Below are 20,371 nucleotides of genomic sequence, written 5' to 3'. Positions count from 1 at the left end.
GGTCAAAACAACTTGTAGAGTCACGATGGTTCGGCTGAAGACGGAAAAGAGACGGCTTTCTTTTTTCTTTTTTCTTTTTCGGTCAATGCACTTGATAGTTGTGCGGTCGAGCTAGTTTACCTCTTAAATGGCCCCTCGTCCGACACATTCCTGTTGACCTTGAGGCATTTTGGGGCAAATTGAAACCGTGCCAATGAGGCAGATAGCTGAGTATGATAGAAGTGGCGAAGCATTGGGAAAAGAGTGTAGCTTTCTGGCCTCAACTGCGATTCTAGCTGGAAGTATGCATAGTCCTTGACGAGGAAGCATTTCGGCACGGATGCACCTTGCCCTGGTTACTCACATTACATTGAGAGGTTTGGAAACCATTGAATGGGAGCCTCCTTTAAGTCCGGCATATTCCGAGTCATCTCCGAGTTGGAAATCGTGACCTAGTGAAATAAGAGATCTGGAACATCCTTCCGAATTTAAGAAGACAAAAAAAAAGAAAACCAATATAGCACCAGGTACTCACTGGTGGTCCCCGACGCGACTACCAATCTGGCCCTCAAAAGGCCTATATATGGGTAGGTACTTAGCAACGCAAAAATGGTATAGGTTACTATCACTAGTAGGCAACGAAGGAAAACCCAGACCCTACCTGCGAGGGAAGGAAGGGGGGGAGGGGGCTGGTTTCAACACTGCTCATTCAGTGTGTGTATGGTGCCTCAAGCTGTATAATCCCCTACCGAAAATAGTACTTTACGGGCCAGGGTCATTAGGATCTGTTGAGCATTCCTTACGTACCTTCCTCTATGCGTCTTTCTCCAGTGTGGTCTCATCCTGAACGCATATAACCACTTTAAACGTCAGAAAATCAGGGATTCAGAACAGTATTTTGGGCAAAACACAGGAAGACTTGGAAAATATCGAGCAGAACTGACACTCGAGAATCTGTATATAGTGGAAGCATGCTGCTTATATAAGGATGGAGTCCCAACAGAGTTTGTAAGTACGACAAAGAAATTGAACACTGTTGGAACCCCCCCCCCCCCCCCTACCCGCGTAGGTAAGCAAAGCACGTCTCTTAACGAGCGAACCAGCGACGGCGCGGATACGACCGCACGGCGCAGACAGCCGCCTGTCGTCCAGCCCACCCATCCTCACTCGTTGCGACTCCCCATCCCGTTCCGCCACCAGGCTGCATCCTGAATCTCTTTCTCCCCCTTCAATCTTTCTGCGGCCTTTGTTTTTCGTCTCAAAACATTTGTCTTGCCCTGAGAATCATTTCAAGCCTACGGCATACAAAGTTGTGGAAGACGTCAAACCCGCCCCCGCGATTGATCTTCCGGTCACTTCGAAGTCGCATCGGACCCACAATGGACTCCTCCACCGCAACCACAGAGATGGAGCCTCTCATCAACTCTAACCCGGGGCTGCAATCCTACTACTCGTCGCTCGAGTCCCGTATCGGCTATCGCCTGGTTCTGGGAGGAACACGGCACTTCGGCTATTGGGATAATGACACCTACTTCCCCTTCCCCCTTAGTCGCGGCCTACGGGCCATGGAGGACAAAATGGCTGAGGTCCTGAACTTGCCTGAAGGATCAACGGTTTTGGATGCTGGCTGCGGAAATGGTCATGTTGCAAAACACCTCGCCAGCAAGCATGGCCTCCGAATCGAGGCGTTCGATGTCATCCAGCGCCATGTAGAGAGGGCGAGGAAGACCATCAAAAAGGCTGGTCTCGAGAACCAGGTGACTGTCAACAGGAGGGATTACCACCACTTAGAGTCGCTGGCAAGCGAGTCATTTGATGGCATCTACACCATGGAGACCCTTGTTCATGCCACGGACCCGGAGACTGTTCTGGCGGGCTTCTTCCGACTGCTTAAGCCCGGCGGCCATCTCGCCAACTTTGAGTACGACCATGAGTTCATCGGGGATTCTCCGGAAGTCATGGCCGATAACATGCGCAAAATCAACGAGTATGCCGCCATGCCGACAAACGACCGGTCACATCCGGGCGTTTTCAGGCAGCTAATGGAGGAAGCGGGCTTTGTGGATGTTGAGGTTCGCGATTTCTCCGAGAACATCCGCCCGCTGTGCCGTCTGTTCTTCCTCCTTGGAATTATCCCTTACATCTTCATCAAGGCCTTTGGCCTCGAGCGCTACTTCATCAACACCGTCGCTGGTGTGGAGAGTTACCGGGGCAAGGGTCGCTGGGGGTTCGTCGCCATTTCGGCTACCAAGCCTGGAGAGACCATTGAACCCCCGAAGTCTCGATGAAAACTTGACCCACTAGCACTGAGGGATCTGGAGTTATGCGAAAGCTAGCAACTGTGTTGAATTCCAAGGAACGCTGGACTTAACAAGGGCCGTTTGAACGACTCCAGACATGGGAGAAACAGTTTCGGGGGAGAAGATAATCAATTTAGTAGGAAGTGCCGCGGAAAGATGAGGGATGGTGAACCTGAAGTGGTCATCTTACTAGAGTACACCACTCACGATCAATCCAATGAAGCCGAGTCACGACGCAAATCTGTCTACACCGGCCACGTGGGAGCTTTTTGGGGGCATGGCCGCGGAATATGATTGAATGTGATTGTGAACGTTGCAACACGACAATGAAAGCTATTCATAGGCGTGACTGAATCTTCAAGATAATCATACTGTTACCACATGAACTTTGATAAGATTAATCATTACGACTTTCATCGATTTAGATTTGAATAGCATTCAGTGCCGAATGTAAAAGTTTTGGTGACATGACCACCAACACAGCCCGTGAAATGAAATGTTCGACTTTATCTGGGTGTTTCTTGCAGTCATTCTCGGATCTTTCATGAATTCTGAGGAGTCAAACATCACTGTCGATCCCATTAGTTCTCAGCTTTGTATTGTAGAAGACCATATATCAGGTCGTACACGGTGACGCCGAGAGACCACACGACGACGACTGCAGAGTAATGAAGTCATTCGTCTTGGAAGTGTTGTTCTAAAGAAACTATCCCAGCCAAGAACCTCTCAAGGCAGGCTGTGGCGCCCTGTCGCAAGTATCATTATGCTACCAGAAAGGCATCGTAATATTCGATCCGACACATCATAGAAAAAGCAAACAAGCTCTACTCGAAGCATCTTAAAGGATATGAGTACTAAAGTAGCAATTAAAGTAGCAATTAAAGAAAGTACTTATATAGATTTTGTGCTATAGGACTAGTGTAGAATGGGTCGATATGTGGAAGATAAACATCAATCTAGCCTGTATCCTGAGGATAGAACGATTACTAGTAAAGTTCTGATTATTATTCCAGAAAGGGAGACAACCCTATTGAGCCGTAAAGGGGGAGAGGGTGGGGGGATACGTCTGGCGGGGTGGCCAAGAGCCACGAGCCACCTCACTTAAGAGTCACTCGGCTTCTCCAAACACAACCAGACTACCAAAGATTACACATTAACGGAATATAAGAGACGAAGGTAGCGTCAAATAACCCGCACTGCAGAAAGAGTTTTGTCAACCTGCTACTCCGTTGAAAAAGTAGAGTATACGAAAGCAGTATCTGTTGTCATCAGCTGGAGAAAGTCTCACTCTTTACTCATGTTGTTCGTCCACTGCGGTCTGAAGGGGCACGACCTGATATGCTGCATCCTGTTGCGTGGGGACTGGCAGCGCAGAAGACGGGAAACACCGACAAGGGGAAAGGGTATTACTGGGTTTATAAGGCATCTCGAACAGTCTGTAAAGGGCTAGCTCACACGCTTATGCGTGCAATGGTGGCAATCGACTGGGCGAAGTGCCCAACTTGAGCTGCTTGGAAAAGGCGTGGGCATAACCACAATTTCCCTAACCTGTAGTCTTATTATACTGTCCCTACATGTCATCGGCATCCACGACAGAGGCAAGATAAGCAGTGATTCGACGGCTACACACGTAAAGTATTCAGGGTCCCAACCGACCATGCAATGGCCGAGACATTGCTCGGACCACAGACGTACGACAGACTTCTGGATATCCGCTCAATTGTATTTTAAGAAAAGGATAAGCGGCAAATGGTCGTCATTTTGGTTGGACCTGTGGTCAACATCCGACAGACCCAACCAACAACATTGAAAGGCCAATCACACTACAACTCTGCCAATCAGCATGGCCGGCTCGTCAGAGCCAGGGGTTAATCAGCTGATGTGCACTGACTACCCGGTTGGTACTGCGTACAGCAACTGGAAACACCCTTGACACTCGCCCTGGACGTAAGTACCTGAGAGTAAGGTCCTTAGATCTCTCCTTCACAAGATTGTTGCGTAATGCTCTGGCTTCCAAAGCAAAATCTAGCGTTTGTCATCTGCACGGGGGTACGACAGTTCAAGTCGATTTCAAGAAACGTACGTGTGTAGCGTCAAGTTCTTATTTAATTGCGAAAGGCTACATGCCTACTGTAAACTGATTGATGAAGACCATGTAGCTCCGGACGAATTGCCAGTGTCATGAGCCGTAATTAGCAATTAGCGGACTACCTAAGTATATCAGAACATCAAAGCAGATACAGCGGCCACTTGGTCAGGCAGAATCTGGCGAATCCCATCCAGAACCAGAACTCATAAGCTTTGGCTCATCGGCCAATCGGCCATTGATATAACAGCATTTCAGTTGCCAGGCTAATTTTACTTGCGTTTATGTACACTCCATTTTATTGACGTCTTCGATACAATTTCTGTTGGATACCTTTGCCGTTGCGTATTTGCGGCCGGACCCGTCCACACAAGCGCGCGGCTGCAAGGCGCTCTGTTCCCTTGGTAATAGGGTACTTGCAACCTGCCACCCCCGCCTGAGTGCAGTGGCCACCACGAATTCCAGCGCGCCCACAAGGTCACATCGGCGGCACCGTAGGTGAGTATCATCCCTTAGGTCCGGTAGCCCCAACCCGGGCCAAAGAGCTATCTTTAATCTTCTCTTCTGTGAGCTCCGGGTGCGACAACGAAGCAGATAACGGGAAAGATGTGGATTGAGTGACCCGCTGATCGGATTGAGAATCGTGGGTTGGTGCGGGCATACGTACTCTTCTGAGGAGTCCTCGACGCGCGCGCCTAAGTACTGTAGGTTCTTCGTCTACGTTTGTCACATACACGGCAAGAATCCAAAGAAATATAAAGTGACGCGCCAACATCCTAAGAGGGTCCCGAAGCACCATCCAGGTTTCACTGCAAAACATTGCCTAATACTTTACCTTACCTACTTTTGAATTTCGTACAGAGTCATATCGTCTCAATCTCATGTCCGCCAAGATGTTGACGAATAAGAAGATAGCCCAGCGCAAGGCATACTTTATCATTCCCAATACCCAATATAGGCCTGATGACCAGATTCAACTCGGCCAGCTCATCGAAGACCCTCTTATACCTCACCGACCTTTGGCGCCCCCGATTAGACCGTTCCCTGCAAATGCAGCTAAAGTTCGTTTTGAAAACGACTGGTCCCAGGAAAGATCCATGGAAACTATCGGCGACATTGGTGTCTTTGGTCAGTTTCTCTCTGCAGCCTCTGCAGAGAGTTCAATCAATAGATCGATCGATGTCACACGATCTTGGAGTGCAGCTCGGCTTGAGACAACATTTCTCGACCTGGGAGCGGATAGGGAACATGATTACGTCAAGTCCAGTGTGCAGACGGCAGCAGTGCAAAAGTTGCTCACGAGTGAGACATTTTTCAAGAAGCTGACCGTCAGGAAGAAGGTGTTGTACATGGTCACGGGCATCAAGATCGCGAGGAGTCCCCACCAGATCTCGCATGGGGAGAGCAAGATGAAAGGCGGTGCCGTGAAACTAGGCGCGGACCCTGGGACTGGCGGAGCGGTCATGACTGGCATACAGGGCAGTTTGAGCATTTCCATCAAGGACGTAAAGACTTGCACGCCGCATGACGATTTCGTCTTTGCGTACTGTCTACGCAAAGTCCACGTCAACCTCCGGAATAACAAAACCCAGCTGGGAGGTGATGTTCTTGGGGCCGAGATGGACAGAGTCTTCAATCGGATGCACTACAGTCAGAGGAACACGGAAGAAGAAAGCGATGAAGAGGAGCCGCAAGACATAGTTGTACATGTTGACGAGATTCAGAAAATCCTCTTCGAAAAGGATGATTTCGGACACTCTTTGCCGGCTCGGTACGCCAAGAACAATGGCTTTGATGAGACGAATGGCGGCAAATGTATAGTTATAGTGGCAAAATAGCACCGCCGAAACAAAGAAGACTTTCTGGTACATGCTCTTAGCATCCTTGTCATTGAAACATATTGAATATCATCACCAAAGAAACCAAAAATATCCCATTTCAATATGGCCCTAGACAAAACCTCAGCTTCTAGGCAAGACAAAGAGTCACAGAAGTGGCCTGTCTTCCCAGGTGGATTCTTATCTGATGATTGAGCTACCCTGATATTGAGGTAGTCGTGCTGCCATCTATGCACTCCATTGGAAAATAACAGGTGGCGTACTGTGCCTCAGAGTTATCTCCTTTTCGATCCTCAAGCGGTGGCAGTCTGAGCCGCAATGGGTCCCTTGGCACTTCCTGAACGCCCAGAGCCACCGCTGAAATCCCAATCAAACTCTTGCGCGCCAGTCACGGTGACTGGGCTTCCGTCCAGCTCAACAGTCTGTGTTAAAGTCACAGTTGGCATTGATGTGTCTATATGACTTGGGAGACACGGCCATTCGCTTTGAACGTGCATTTCATCAATTCTGCAGATCAGCGGAGTTGACGTTAAGCTTAACTCGACGCTCGGAAGCGGCAGCATTTCTCTGCATGGCAGATCGGCATCCGTTCCCCGAGCACGTTCATCTAGGCCACGTTGAAGTCGTCTTTCTTTGAGTGGGGCCGGCGGCACGTCTCGACTCGGGATCCCGGGAGTTTCCCGCGGCGAGGTTCCCGAGCTTATCCCGCCGGCATCTTCTCGAGTGATGGCCGCACCGTGCCCCTTGGCGGCTGGCATCAAACTATCAAGCCGTACTCCCGCATCCGTTGAGGCAGATAATAAGTCATCGCATTCTTGTGTAGATGTCTGTTGGATCTGATACATGTGAGTCGAATCATCTGGTGTAAGGACTTGAACGACTCATAGTTTTTTGTCAGATATTTGAGATGTCGAAGACGACAAACCAGGGTCCCAACTGGCGATTGACATTGGGTCTTCCGCTAGCCGTTGCTGGGATTTGCGCCTATCTTTGGACAGGGCAGAATGGAGCTAGCCAGTCGACTACATCAAAGTACAGCTCAATAGCTTCGGTCACGATCAATCAAGGCACTATTGCGGGCAGACTTGTGACCGACGGCACATTCCCAGAACCACTGGAGGGTTTCATGGGAATCCCATATGCACTTCCTCCAGTCGGACAATTAAGATTCAGACATGCAGTCCCGGTGCCGTCTGGGAATGAAACACTGGAGGCATTTGAGCTTGGTCCAAGGTGACTCTGAACCCAATCCTTCGAGAAGTTCAAATGCTAACAGACATGTAGATGCCCGGGAAAGCAGCTTGTTCCTTTCACGGATGACGAATGGCTCGGCCCTGACTGGGAAAGCGAAGACTGTCTGACGATCAATGTGTATCGACCCAAGGGGCACACGGCCGCTGCCAAAAAGCTGCCCGTTGCTGTGATGATTCCTGGCGGGGCCTTCAACCGTGGTGCTGCACGGATGCATAATACCCCGTCTATGCTGGCGTGGTCTGAGGAACCCTGGATCGGCGTGTCGATGCAATATCGAATTGGCGTTGCCGGTGGGATGAACAGTGCACTGACGAAGAAAGAGGGTCTGCTTAACCTCGGACTGAAAGACATGTATGTGGCTTTGGAATGGGTTCAAAAGAATATCGCGGCTTTTGGTGGTGATCCTGATGATGTGACTATCATGGGGTTATCCGCCGCGGCGCATGGAGTTTGTTTGACATACCTCCCAAATTGGCCGTTGCTGACATCACTTAGATCGGGCATCTCATCATGGATGTCAACCAGAAGAAGACTCTCTTCCATAAAGCCATCATGGACTCGGGAGGCCACACTGCTCGAGTTGTGCATCCGCCTGAGTCTAAGCTGAATGAAGCTCATTTCGAAGAGTTCCTTGAACTCACCGGCTGCGGTAACAGACCTGAGCACGAGATACTCCCCTGTCTTCGAGCACTGCCATCCTCCACAATCATCGAGTCTGGCCAGAAGATATACGAGCAATCCAACCCTTCTGTGCGATGGGCTTGGCAACCGGTGCTAGACGGAGACATCATTTCAAGGCGACCAATCGACGCGTGGAAGTCAGGAAAATGGAACAAAGTCCCAATCTTCACAGGGTCTGCCCATAACGAAGGAGCAATGTACGTTCCCAAGATGGCATCAACCTCTGAAGACTTTGACAATTTCTTCCGCACACTCTTGCCCCAACTTTCGGACAAGGATATAGCAGATTTGAACGAACTCTACTCAGATCCTTCGAAGAATCCTGACTCGGAATACGTTGAGACTCGACCTCTTGATATTGGATCACAGTACAAGCGCGCCGAAGCTGCGTACGGTCACTATGCGTACACATGCCCCGTTCGTCAGACTGCGATCTGGGGAAGCAAGTCATCAAGTGACCCTCCCGTGTACCTCTACCACTGGGCCTTGAATAAGACGGCACTATTCGGCGCCAATCACGGCGACCAGATGCGTTATCAGACTTACAATGCCGAGGTCAGGTCCATTTCACCAAAGCAAGATGAGATTGCCGGCTTCATGCACGCGTACGCAACATCCTTCATTGTTCATGGCGACCCGAACAGGATCAAGGGCAGGTTTGATGGTCGCCCTAATTGGCTACCCTTTCCAGGCCAGGAAGGCAGAAAGGTAGGGAAGACAATGATCTTCGGTGAGGGCAACGACGAGCGTGCTGGTGGATCTGGTCTGGGGACTTCGGCTGAGTTTTTGGACTACAAGTGGGCGGAGAAAGAGTGCAACTTTTGGTGGAAGCAGACGGAAAACTTCGAAGACTAAGTCAGATGGTCTTATACTCAGCTCGAGTCTTTTCAGCATCGGCGAGGTATGCTTCGTATTGGTTGGAGTCTTCAAGAAATGAGTGAGTACTAAGCGTGAAATGAAGGAAATAGCTCAGTCATTAGTCATAGGCCTATCATCTAATAATATCATACATTGAGGCGTCAGATCGATCATCAACCACATTAAAACATATCCCATAGATTAGGAAATAGCTCATCAATCATGGGAACATCCGACGACATCATCAGTTGCTGAAACTCCGGAACCGTTGCCGAAGGGCTGTCGGCAGTCTGCAAACGCTCAACAACCTCGCCGTACTGAGCTAAGCAGAGATCACCCAAATCCCATCCCGATTTTTGTTGGTGAGATTGTAATGAGTCGATCAGGTTCTTTGCCAGCTTTAAGGATGCACTCTGAGCCAAGCCACCGGCGGTGTTCTCGGTTTCCAGAGCGCATCGCAAGAGGAATGTCATTGCTGATGTGAATGCGAAGGCACTGACCGGCAGCCAGAAGTCGCTCAAATGGATCTCTTCCAGTTCCTGCACGAGGAGAACAATCTCTTCCGCGGCGCGGCGAACTTGGATGTATCGGTTGGTGAGTGCGTCACCGGGGACTGCGTCTTCCTGCTTCTCGATATCGAGCTCGATCCTCCTGCGGAGTAACACAGTTGAGAGATAAGCCAGTCTCAGGTTCGCCGCGCCGGGGATATGTAGGTTGTTTCCGCGGGTAATGATTCGCCTGACATCGTCGCTAAGGGAGTCTTCCCACTGACCGATGCTCAGCTCTAAGTCAAGAGATGTCTGGCTGCTATCTTGGTCTCGGCCCTGGTTGAGGTCGTAGACATGCTCCAGATACTTATCGAGAACCCCGGTCAAAGTGACCAGACCGATAAAGACCGAAGCGGCCGCAATTTGAGCTTCGCTTGCGTCTTTCCCGGTGAGATACTCCAATGAGGGATCCGGCACGTCGTACTGATAGCGCTTGATTTGGGGTGGCGTTCCATAGGCTAGGCTCAGCCTGCACCTTAGGTTAGTTGTGTTCTACTTTGTTATCGGCGGTAAACTCACCATTTGTCATGAACAACGAGTGCCCACCATATCTTCATTCGTAGACACTTCTCCGGCATGGAGATGTTCCAGTCCACAGGGTCTCTGTTGAGCCCTAATGACTGGGCAAGTGATACAGCGGCGCCGAGCTGGATCTCGTTCATGATCATGGAAGTAGTTGGCCTCCCTCCTACATTGAGGATAATGGCGATAATGGTGGATATTCCCGGCGAAATATGGAGTTCAGAAAATAAGGTTTCTGTGGCTTGGTTCCAGATAAATCGAGAGTCCGGGCAATACTGTGAGGGCAATTCTGGGCTGGTTTTCCAAAAGATCATGGAGTGGGCATAAAGCACGGACAAGAGCGCCGGCGATATTCTGTCTCTGGCTGTGTTGAACTGGTGCTTGAATGAAACCTCGTCCAGAAGCGGAAAACATATGTTGACCTTTTGGAAGTAACTGCGCGGTTCAGATCAGCAACGACTCTCAACGCCCACTTCTGCTTCTGCTAGCACGGCTTCACCATTGACATGGCAATGGCCTGGAGGTGAAGGGCACATTGGGAACACCGCCAGAACTTACAGATCTATGAGTTTCGAAGTCCACGGCTCCAACATCTTTTCGACAATCTGATATTTTTGCAACGGTGCCGTCTGCCTCGGTGACAGACCATAGGGACGCTTTCGGACTGCTGTAAAGATGACTGGCTTCCGAAGACCCCCGGCCATTGTTGGACGGGGCAACTGGCCCACCTGAGCTCCTGGCCTAGGCTTCACCACACGGATCATCCGTTCGTGGATGCTTGGCTCAGAACTCAGATAGTCAGCCAACACCTGAGTGTCATTTGTAACAGCTGGACCAATGATGTGCGAGTTGTCTTCGTCCTCAGGACTGTCCAGTGCCAGCATCAAATGGGTGTTGTGCGGATCAAGCACAACTTTGGGGCCTGAGCTGGACGTCGTGCTTGTCGGTGGAGAACACGATGCCCCTATGCCACCACCCTGGCTCTGAGGTACAGAGACATGGACCTTGGCTGATGCCAGAGGCTCCCGTCGACATGGCGTGTTTGACTGAGGGGTGCGATAGGATTTCTGGACTTTTCCGGGGTTGAGCGGTGCTCGACCTGCACTGCGAGGAGACGGTGGGAATTCGCAGTCCGTGCCATAGACGTGGCACATTTGACAGGTTGACGACGTGATTCCCTCTTGCTGCTGGCATCTTGACTTGCGCCGCCTGCACTGCAAACAGGCTGGGCGCAAATGGGACCGGTAAGGCCGGGGCGTAGGCTGATCTGTGACCGTGGACATGGTTGCGTGCTTACTGCTCGTTTCTGGCGTTCAGTCGTGGTTTGCAAAGTCCGTTCATCGGCAGACCGCACTCGGGGAAGCTGAGTGGGAGTTGTGTCTTTGATATTTCCCCGCGGAAAGGTCCACAACCACTATCATGGCTAAATCCCGACCAACTCACGCTAACGAAGATAAGTTGTTAGTCAACGCGCAAGCTGATAAGGCGGAGGTTCACCGAAATGTCTCCACTCACTCTTCAACCGTCGATTCAACAGCTTCGGCACCTAAATCTGCTCTCCGGTCTTCATTGGTTTTCCGACAATGGCAATGGCTGCACAGTGTCCACGGCGACTCCACTCCTTCATCATGCCCCCATTTCAACGCGGGGAATTTCCTTCAGACCCAGGACCCTTATCAGCAATTGGGTCTTGCTAGTGAGGACTGCTAGGATATGACGCTGGCTTTGGCAGATAATATCGCCTGACATCTTATCTGTAGCCTATGTTGTCGGGGGTAGGCCGCCGCCCAGAGATATGTTCGAACAGTCGCTATCGGTTAGTCTCTTATCGAGTTGGGGACTTGGTCTTGGGGTTGGTTGAGGAGTCGACAAAGCCAATGCCGGAAACCTTTTACCTCTGATAATGACAATGAATAAAAGGAGACTCCCGACCTTGGAGTTTGCCGATCCGGGAAAGTCCCGACATCTCGCAATTGTCCGAGCTCGCGACTCAACAATTTCGCTTGACGTTGTAAAGCCTCACTTCATTATAGCAACTTGCGTTTGCTACATGTAATTCTTGTGAACTAGTTGTGCCCACATCGTCCATCGCGTGCTTGAACACAAGAGCGACGACCCGCTCGCCCACTTCCCCGGACTCCACAATGGCGGTTGAGGCTTCCGTCAACGCAGAGCAGCCCAGGCCCAAGGATCTGGAGATCGCGGAGAAGCAACCCTCTCGGCCGGGCAGTATCGGCGAGGACCTCAAAGCCGGTCAGGTTGAACTTCTCGATGAAGCCGAAATCTTCTTGCAGCAAAATGGTCTTTCTCATGCGCATCTGCGAGAGCTCATGGAAGATGAACAGGCCCAGAAAAAGCTTGTCCGCCGGGTAAGTTTTCCGGTCTCGTTCCTCTGGAGGACTCCAGCATCATCCCCTGTCTTCATAATGCGAATTCTAACGCGAGTGCCATTTTTAGATCGATCTCACATTGTTGCCCCTTCTCATGGGAACGTACCTTCTGCAGTATATCGACAAGCAGGCCCTGAGTTACGGCGCAGTTTTCGACCTCTTCGAAACAACCAATACTTCTCAAAGCCAGTATTCATGGCTGGCCAGTATCTTCTACTTTGCCTACCTTCTGGCAGAATGGCCAGCAAGTTACCTTGCTCAGCACTTCCCCACCGGCACCATTGTCAGCATCTTCGTCCTCTGCTGGGGAACAGTTCTCACCTGCACCGCCGCATGCCATAGCTTCGCTGGGCTCGCCGTCTGCCGCTTCCTCTTGGGTGCTTTCGAAGCCGTCATCACACCCTGCTTCATGATGATCGTCAGCATGTGGTACACCAGGGCGGAGGCGCCGGTACGCGCTGGATCTTTCTACTGCTTCAACGGATTCGGTTCCATGATCGGCGGCATTCTGTTCTACGGTGTCGGTCAGGCAGACGGATGGGATGTTTGGAGAATCATCTTCATTATATGCGGTGGTCTTACCATCGTGTGGGGCATCGTCCTGTTCTTCTATTTGCCAAACAACATCATGGCTGCCAAACGATTCACCGTGGAAGAGAAGGCCCTGCTTATTGCTCGCAGCCAGAGCAACAAGACTGGTGTCTTTAGCCGAAAGATCAAGCCAGCTCAAATTAAGGAAGCATTCAAGGACATCCAAGTGTGGCTTCTGTTCTTCTACACCCTTCTCAACGAGATTGTCAACGGCGGCATCGCCAACTTTGGCAAACTCATTGTTAAGGGCTTTACAAAGGATGCCCTCTTGACGACTGCCTACGGAATTCCGTATGGAGCCTGGGTTGCCTTTTTTATCTTCACTGGTCCCTTTTGCGCTTCGAAGTTCAAAAACTTCCGGACCATTGTCATGATGACGTGGGTTTTGCCGACACTCATTGCTGTTTCCCTTTTCTTGAAACTGGACCGCGGCAACAAAAATGGGCTGTTGATGTCATACTACATTGTGAGTGGTGTTCTTTCCCTTCTCGAATGTTGCTTCTAACATGGTTTGCAGAGTCCCTCCTTCGTCGGTGCTCTTGTCGTTGCGCTGCAAATGCCGGCTGCGAATGTCGCGGGTTACACCAAGCGTGTGACATCAACAGCCTTCGTCTTTCTAGCGTATTGCGTGGGAAACATCATAGGCCCGCAAGCTTTCCTCGCGTCGGAAGCGCCCATCTACGGCACTGGCTGTAAAGTTATCATGGGTTGCACTGCCGGTCAAGTCGTATTGGCTATCGCCATTCGGCTGTTGTTAATTAAGAGGAACAAACAGAGAGACGCGGAGGCGGAGGCTAGTGGACACAATGCGGAGGATGTATCTGATGAGGTTCTCATGGACTTGACGGACTTCGAGAACAGGAAGTTCAGGTACTCCTATTAGTATAAGATTTTCCGCGCGTATGAGAGCAAATGTTGGTAATAATGGTGAAATCCAATAAAAAGGCCTTGCCCCTATATCTCCAACGGCAGTCTTCCCTACTCATTTAGCAGAGTTGAGCCGAGGCAACTATTGAGAGGCTCAACAAGAAGGCTTCCAATGCGATTGCTTGACCCACTCCATGCCACACTTTATACACACTGGTAGTTCTTCATTGCGGAATCGTGAGTCAGCATGCTGGTGCTGGGCGTGCGGTACTAGTAGTAAGGTACTCAAAACTCCGCTCATCGGACGGAACTATTGTCGATAAGTTTCCAGTCTGGAAAAGAAACCCGAAAAGAGTTGAGAGGCGTAAGCTCTTTTCCACTCCTGATACCTTGGGCAGAAAACCTTTTATGTCATGATGCCAAGCCATCGAATCTGTTTCACTTGATCCCTCGAAGCCCTAAGGTGTACTGGTCGGTTGAGGCTATGCGTCGCCTTTCTTACGCACGGTTGGCAAGAGTGATCATAAATAGACTAGTTCGCTCTTCGTCCCAATAACGTTGATTGATTGCCCAGCTTTGGGATGAATGATGGGCGAGTCAGCCCTACTTGTGATCGTAATCCCGTCAATCCGGGGTGCGATTCATGTCGGCACCCATCATACTGGTATCTATTGCACAGCCGATGTTCGTACATCTCTTTACTATGGCGAAGAGTCATGTCTCTGGTCACGAAGGCTACCAGGCACGAACTTGCCAAGATGATGTGTTATTTGGCGGCTCGGCGGCACCAAGCCCTATTGACAAATAGACTGTTGGGCTGTCTTTCAACTAGGGTTGACACTTTTAGGTTTTGTTCTCTTCCTTAAGAAGACAACTAGAGCTGCAATGCAACCCTCCGAAACTCCGACGGGGTGGATCAACAGCTCCGTGTAATCGTTGCGCCCGGTTTTCTTTGGCGAAAACGAGTCGGCACCCGGCACCGTAGCCTGTAACTACCTACTGAGAAAGCCTATGATAGCAGTTGACAACTTTGACCGCTGCCAATTTCAGCATGGTTGCCAACCGGCCGTTCTGGGCACCTAATCCGTAGATTGAAGTTTGTTAAAACAGTGGCTTGGCCCACACCACCACTAAGGACTCACGCACTATACTTCTCCGTCCATGCCGCAGCTGCGCGTCACGCCGTAGCCGCGCGCAGCCGTCAAACTCTACATCATGGCCCAAATCATCTCATCCCTGTTGCGTAGAGGAACCAGGCTCTGTGAGATTGACAGCCTTACGGAGATTTATGTTTGGTCTCCAGTGAGATTCAGAGTTCCCGGGTTCCCAGGCGGTATATTCTGCGACGCTGTTGGACATATCGCGAACGCCAGGAACATGCCTATCCACAAAGTCCGTGAGGCGTGCGGGCAGGAGGGGCGATCCAGTCTTGCATGAGAAACTTTTCATCCTCAGAAGGATTCGAAGTGGTACTCTCCTTAACGTTAGCCTTGAGCTTGTCTGCACAGAAGGGATGAACTGATTGACATAGACGGGATGAAGTTGTCTTCGCGACATTGTGGACCATAACATGCCACCACTGAAGCTGGTTCTAGACTGTCTGGGGCGAAGTACTCAAAACTTTCAATATGCCTTTTCTAAGCGATCGAATGCTTATAGGTTGTGACCGGGGGCTTATAGCTCGTGTCATCGTGTCTAATCCAAGGGTGGCAATATGTGGGCGTTTCATGTGGTCCCGTGTCTGTGGCCCGCTGCTTGGCTGGGTGCTATTGATAGCAATGTGGTCTTCTAAGAGCTGCTTGGCAAAGAGGCGCTATGGGTAGTGAGTAAATTGCGAGCTGGTCTTGATTCTGAATCATAATTAATTAGATGTTTTCTGACAGACGATGGCTCCGAGAATGCGCCGGTCTTACCGGCTGTAGAAGTCCATAAATGTGCAGCATGTTTTCCGCTTCTACCGGCGCATGTTGAATCTGCGCCAGGCCGACCAGCTCCTCCGTCACTCATTATTTGTTCTGTCCACTCATTACAACATGTCATTCAACTTACGTTCATTACTGCTTTCTGGCTCTCTGCTAGCGTCGTTGCCAGTGGTTATATCACATGCATCGCATCAAAGCATTAGCAAGCGCGATCTTTTCGATGGCGAAGCCGTCATCATCAAGGGGCAATGGTCATGTAGCCCTCAGCAAATTTTAGATATAGATCAGGGCGTTGTCGAGGCACATGAACTCGCAAATGCAGCTCTTACTGCTCTTGGAAAGTCCAATGTTGCGAGGACTCCAGCGTACTTCTCGTGGTTCGGACCTGGTAAGCCAACACACCTGTCGTCTCTTTCAAGGATACAAAGCGCTTACTTCGCCCTTACTGCATAGAAAGTGGAGGTCCTTCAGCTTCCAATCTCATTGAAAAGCACTACCGTCCTGTAATCGACTCCCTCAAGCCCCCGAGTGTCGAAACAGCTTTCCGATTTTCCCCCGAGCCTTTGTTTCCCCCCAATACAGTGACAGATAAGAGTCTTGTCTTCGGCTGTTCCGGAAACAATGGACCCTGTGCAGACGGTCAAATGGTTGCGGGTGTACAGAGTGCGACAGATACCGAGGCCGCAGTCTTTGGGACCACTTTACTACTACTATGCGAGACCTTCTTCGATAAGACCCGGCCTACCAACCAGGGAATGGTGAAGCAATGGCAGGCTGAAAGTGCCATCGGCGACATGTCGAAGGGTTTCGTCTTGGTCCACGAGACCCAGCATATGCTCATTGCCACGGGTGCGGGAGAACGTGCGGATGATCTCAAGAACCCGTTCTTCGGATTCCTTGATGATAGGTCTGAGGACTGCTACTCTGCCACATGGTAAGGCATTTCCGGACTCGAAATGAATCACTTAAGAGATCAATCTATTAACTCTTACAATGTATAGCTGCTCCCGCTTGTCAGCAGCAGAGAAGGTAAAGAATGCGCAGAACTATGCCATCTTTGCACTTGATTCGATGGCGTTTCCCAACGCAGAAGAACAGCCCGCTTGCCCAGCATCACCTGCATCCTCTACTTTGGTGCGCCAGAAGCGCCAGGTACGATTTGACAACTCGACAACTTCGTCGGCGCCACCCTCTTTGTCCCGTACTCCTTTGCCGCCCACCATCATCACTTCAACCAGCAAGCGTAAGTCACTGGTCACTTCTCTGAGAACAACACGTTTACCATCTATTCTACATTGCTAACGAAAGCGGCCTGATGTAGCTCCCTCGAGAGTTGCGACTCCGACACCTTCTCGTAGCGCAGAGCCCGAAGTTATCACAGTATCAGGCACTGTCGCAGTCGTCATCCCCGCGGGAGCCGTCGCCTTTGGCGGACCCGGTGGTGGCCTTGCCTCGTTCGGAGGCGTCATTGTCCCCGTTCCCGAAGGACAGACAGTCAGCGATCCCTCGAAGGATCCCCAGCAATCAGGGCCCGATGAGCCCACCAACACCCCCCGTCAAACCCAATCCCCGACAACGAGCTCAAAGCCAGTCAGCAGTTCTGCACCCTGTAGTAAGCCTGCAGAGAAGACCTACAAGCCAGCTGTCGAGAACGTCTGCGAGGATTGGTCTGGCATGAACCAGACAGCCTTCAAGCCTCTAATTGCAGGCATTCCTCTCGTAGATTGGGAGGGTGCTCCTGTTGTTTCGACTACGTCTATCTTGGAGACCGTGGAGGTGACGACTATGCTGGTGACAAGCACCGCAGCCCCAGCGCCCTCGGCTACACCATCAGCGGAGCCAAAGGTCGACCCTGTCGCTTGCTACAATTTTGACATCAACGCGTACGGATACTGCTGCCCTGGTGAGGGTAACCCTTGCCAGAACGATATTGGAAAGTGTTACTTCAATGGAGAGGGTGTTTCAGGCGGTGCGAGTGGTGTCGTGCCCGATGGTGCGCGATGCCCGCCTCCCCCGGGTGCCGAGTATTGCAGAGGTGCTTGCGAGGAGTAGAATCAAGGGTGTGGAGAGATTACAGCGGCTTGATTTGGAATTCGAAAATACGAACTCGCACATCGCGAGTGCTCTCAATAGAGATACCCTAGGAATGCTCTTGTAGACGAGCAAAGATTTGAGCTATAGAGTTAAATATTACTCAAGTAACTTCTATAAATCCACTCTACGGGTGAAAAAAGGAAATTCGGAAAGATCCCACTTGCGATGAAGCCTTCCAGGGCGAACAGCCTGTCCAACCACTTTTGTATTCAGTGTCACGAAATTTCTACGCATTTGCAACTTCTGACACTGCTTGTTGCCTTTGTCCACTATAGTTGAAGAATTAATTTACTTGATTCGGCTGGATTTGGCCTCCGCTTCGGGGCCTGGATCAGACTCATGAGTAACAGCTCCTCTATTCATCAATGGGAGGCTAGTTTAAGAGTACTGAACCTTGCCCTTGCCTTTCGGAGGATTACGATCCCTAAGTTTACGGTCAGGCCGCCTCCAAAGACGATAGAACTCGTGCTTTAGCCATTTAGTTATCAGTGAGAGGCTCATATGAAAATTTGCGCTTTACCACGCATACTCAGCTCCTAGTGGTATTAATGTGCAGTAAGTTTGAAAGTATCTATTGAGGCGAAGTCGATACTGGTGACACAGAACGATGATTAACCAATCATTCTCGAAGGGCGTTCGGTCAGAATGAATTAAATCGGCATTGATCTATCGTCTAATACGTTGGGGCTTGGCTGGAAAGCAAACAAAATCCAATCTAAGATTATCTTGCCTGTGTCATGACTACTCCATGATAGGATGAAACGCCCATATCTATAGCTTCGCAACACCGAACCCGTTCTGCCTGGCCCGTCCAAGCAGACCTCTTGAGATGTCCTTGAGCTTTGCGGTTCCCATCAGTGCCATAGCTCTTGTCAACTCTCTCTCGAGGATGTTGAGAACTCCCTCGACTCCCTTCTGACCATCCCAAGCCAATCCCCACAGTGCAGTTCTGCCAATGAGAACCAGGTCGGCGCCGAGGGCGAGGGCCTTGAACACATCGGTTCCCCTTGTGATACCGCCGTCGACGATGACTGGGATTCTGCCTCTGACAACGTCCGTGATCTCAGGTAACGCCTCAATTGTCGACGGCACACCGTCAAGTTGGCGCCCACCGTGATTTGACACAACGATGGCATCCACACCAGCCTCTACTGATCTCTGCGCATCTTCCGCAGTCAAAATTCCCTTCAGAACGATCTTCATCCTGGTTTGCGACCTCAACCAAGGAATGACCTCGTTCCACTCCAAGCTGGCGTCGACGAGATGGTCGTGGTTCTCTTCTTGGATCTTCTTATGCTCCGCCATCGTCTTAGCGCGCAAGAGTAGCCCGGCTGTGGAAATGGCGCCGGACTTGCGCGACTCAACATTGGCCATAGCAATTCCTGGAGGGAGCTCCAGAGGGGTTCTCCGTTCTTGCAGGCGGTTGCCCAAGATGACAGTGTCGACAGTCAGGACCAAGGCCTCGTAGCCCGCGTTCTCGGCTCTCTTGATGAGCTTCGCCGTGAGATCTCGGCTGCCGAGGAAATAGAGCTGGAACCAAGGACGGGGGTAATCTGGGCCGCGCTGGGGGATTGCTGCTGAGACATCCTCGAGAGAAGTCGTGGCGTTGCTTGATAGCGTGAGGTTTGTTCCGAGGTTGAATGCGGCGCGAGCAACGTCGAGCTCGCCCTCCCCGCCGACCAGTTTCTGATAGGCACTCGGTGCGATCGCGATCGGGATATCGTAACGTTTGCCGAAGATTGTGGTTGAGGTATCAATGTCGCTCACGTTGCGAAGCATTTGAGGCCGTAGGAGGATGCTGCACGGTAATGGATGGTTAGAATACTAATCAGCCGTGAAGATTGCGGGGGATGCGACTCACTCATTGTAGGCTTCATGATTGCGCGCAAGTGTATACTCGTCATCAGCGCCGGTCACGTAATAATCCCATACTGGCTTGGCGAGCTTCTGTTGCGCGATCTTGTGAACGTCCGCGATGTTCACCGGCTCCATGATTGGCTCTTTGATGAGCGTCATCTTGCCTCGAATGCTACGTCTGCGTGGTGTTGCTTGGTAGTGGAGGCCTAGGTTCAAGCGAGAAGCTATTGTCGTCAAAGATCAAGCAATTGGCAACCTTATCAGCGCGAGAGGATGGGACTCGGAGCTTTATTTACTCGACCGAGTGACGGTCCGATCTCGGGCCCACGATGGATCGCGTCACTCGGTGCATGCTCGGTATCCGCCCGGCGGTCTCGTCAACCGCTGCAAGTTACCCAATTCACTCGAGGGTGGGTGAACTACCGTCAAATCGTGACCCGTCAGACTGGATCGGTCCCAAACAGAAGGAAGCTTCGTTGCTTCAGCGTTCGTGTTGGAGCTTCATTTAACGTCATACTTCCAAAGCATTGGCGAATTAACCCTTGCCTGACATGGAGCTTTCCCTGCTAGAGCATTAGCTGCTT

The 20,371-nt window shown here is 50.9% G+C and overlaps 7 protein-coding genes across 7 annotated transcripts; 5 read left to right on the top strand and 2 right to left on the bottom strand.

Moving 5' to 3' along the window:
• Positions 1 to 1,358: 1,358 nt before the first annotated feature.
• On the top strand, positions 1,359 to 2,267 carry CTAM01_05064 (uncharacterized protein; the record flags this gene model as incomplete). Its single annotated transcript, XM_060521094.1, has 1 exon — positions 1,359 to 2,267. The coding sequence occupies one exon, from the start codon at positions 1,359 to 1,361 to the stop codon at positions 2,265 to 2,267; it is 909 nt and encodes a 302-aa protein (XP_060384463.1).
• Positions 2,268 to 5,246: 2,979 nt separating this feature from the next.
• On the top strand, positions 5,247 to 6,203 carry CTAM01_05063 (uncharacterized protein; the record flags this gene model as incomplete). The annotated part of the gene is made up of 1 exon (XM_060521093.1): positions 5,247 to 6,203. The coding sequence occupies one exon, from the start codon at positions 5,247 to 5,249 to the stop codon at positions 6,201 to 6,203; it is 957 nt and encodes a 318-aa protein (XP_060384462.1).
• A 1,175-nt stretch (positions 6,204 to 7,378) lies between these two features.
• Positions 7,379 to 8,993, top strand: CTAM01_05062 (carboxylesterase; the record flags this gene model as incomplete). Its single annotated transcript, XM_060521092.1, has 3 exons — positions 7,379 to 7,389; positions 7,488 to 7,869; positions 7,953 to 8,993. The coding sequence occupies 3 exons, from the start codon at positions 7,379 to 7,381 to the stop codon at positions 8,991 to 8,993; spliced, it is 1,434 nt and encodes a 477-aa protein (XP_060384461.1).
• Positions 8,994 to 9,178: 185 nt separating this feature from the next.
• On the bottom strand, positions 9,179 to 11,220 carry CTAM01_05061 (fungal specific transcription factor domain-containing protein; the record flags this gene model as incomplete). The annotated part of the gene is made up of 3 exons (XM_060521091.1): positions 9,179 to 10,013; positions 10,064 to 10,501; positions 10,625 to 11,220. The coding sequence occupies 3 exons, from the start codon at positions 11,218 to 11,220 to the stop codon at positions 9,179 to 9,181; spliced, it is 1,869 nt and encodes a 622-aa protein (XP_060384460.1).
• Positions 11,221 to 12,210: 990 nt separating this feature from the next.
• CTAM01_05060 (allantoate permease) lies at positions 12,211 to 13,930 on the top strand (the record flags this gene model as incomplete). The annotated part of the gene is made up of 3 exons (XM_060521090.1): positions 12,211 to 12,435; positions 12,524 to 13,513; positions 13,565 to 13,930. The coding sequence occupies 3 exons, from the start codon at positions 12,211 to 12,213 to the stop codon at positions 13,928 to 13,930; spliced, it is 1,581 nt and encodes a 526-aa protein (XP_060384459.1).
• Positions 13,931 to 15,947: 2,017 nt separating this feature from the next.
• CTAM01_05059 (uncharacterized protein) lies at positions 15,948 to 17,888 on the top strand (the record flags this gene model as incomplete). The annotated part of the gene is made up of 4 exons (XM_060521089.1): positions 15,948 to 16,224; positions 16,290 to 16,770; positions 16,838 to 17,079; positions 17,158 to 17,888. 4 exons carry the CDS (start codon positions 15,948 to 15,950, stop codon positions 17,886 to 17,888), a joined length of 1,731 nt encoding a protein of 576 aa, XP_060384458.1.
• Positions 17,889 to 18,701: 813 nt separating this feature from the next.
• CTAM01_05058 (FMN-dependent dehydrogenase) lies at positions 18,702 to 19,946 on the bottom strand (the record flags this gene model as incomplete). The annotated part of the gene is made up of 2 exons (XM_060521088.1): positions 18,702 to 19,728; positions 19,792 to 19,946. The coding sequence occupies 2 exons, from the start codon at positions 19,944 to 19,946 to the stop codon at positions 18,702 to 18,704; spliced, it is 1,182 nt and encodes a 393-aa protein (XP_060384457.1).
• Positions 19,947 to 20,371: the final 425 nt, after the last annotated feature.

This window comes from Colletotrichum tamarilloi (assembly GCF_030869305.1).
Source record: "Colletotrichum tamarilloi strain Tom-12 chromosome Unknown Scaffold_12.1, whole genome shotgun sequence".
In the NCBI taxonomy this organism is placed as follows: domain Eukaryota; kingdom Fungi; phylum Ascomycota; class Sordariomycetes; order Glomerellales; family Glomerellaceae; genus Colletotrichum; species Colletotrichum tamarilloi.
The sequence above is the reverse complement of the archived record's forward strand: the minus strand, read 5'-3'. Positions and strand labels throughout refer to the sequence as shown.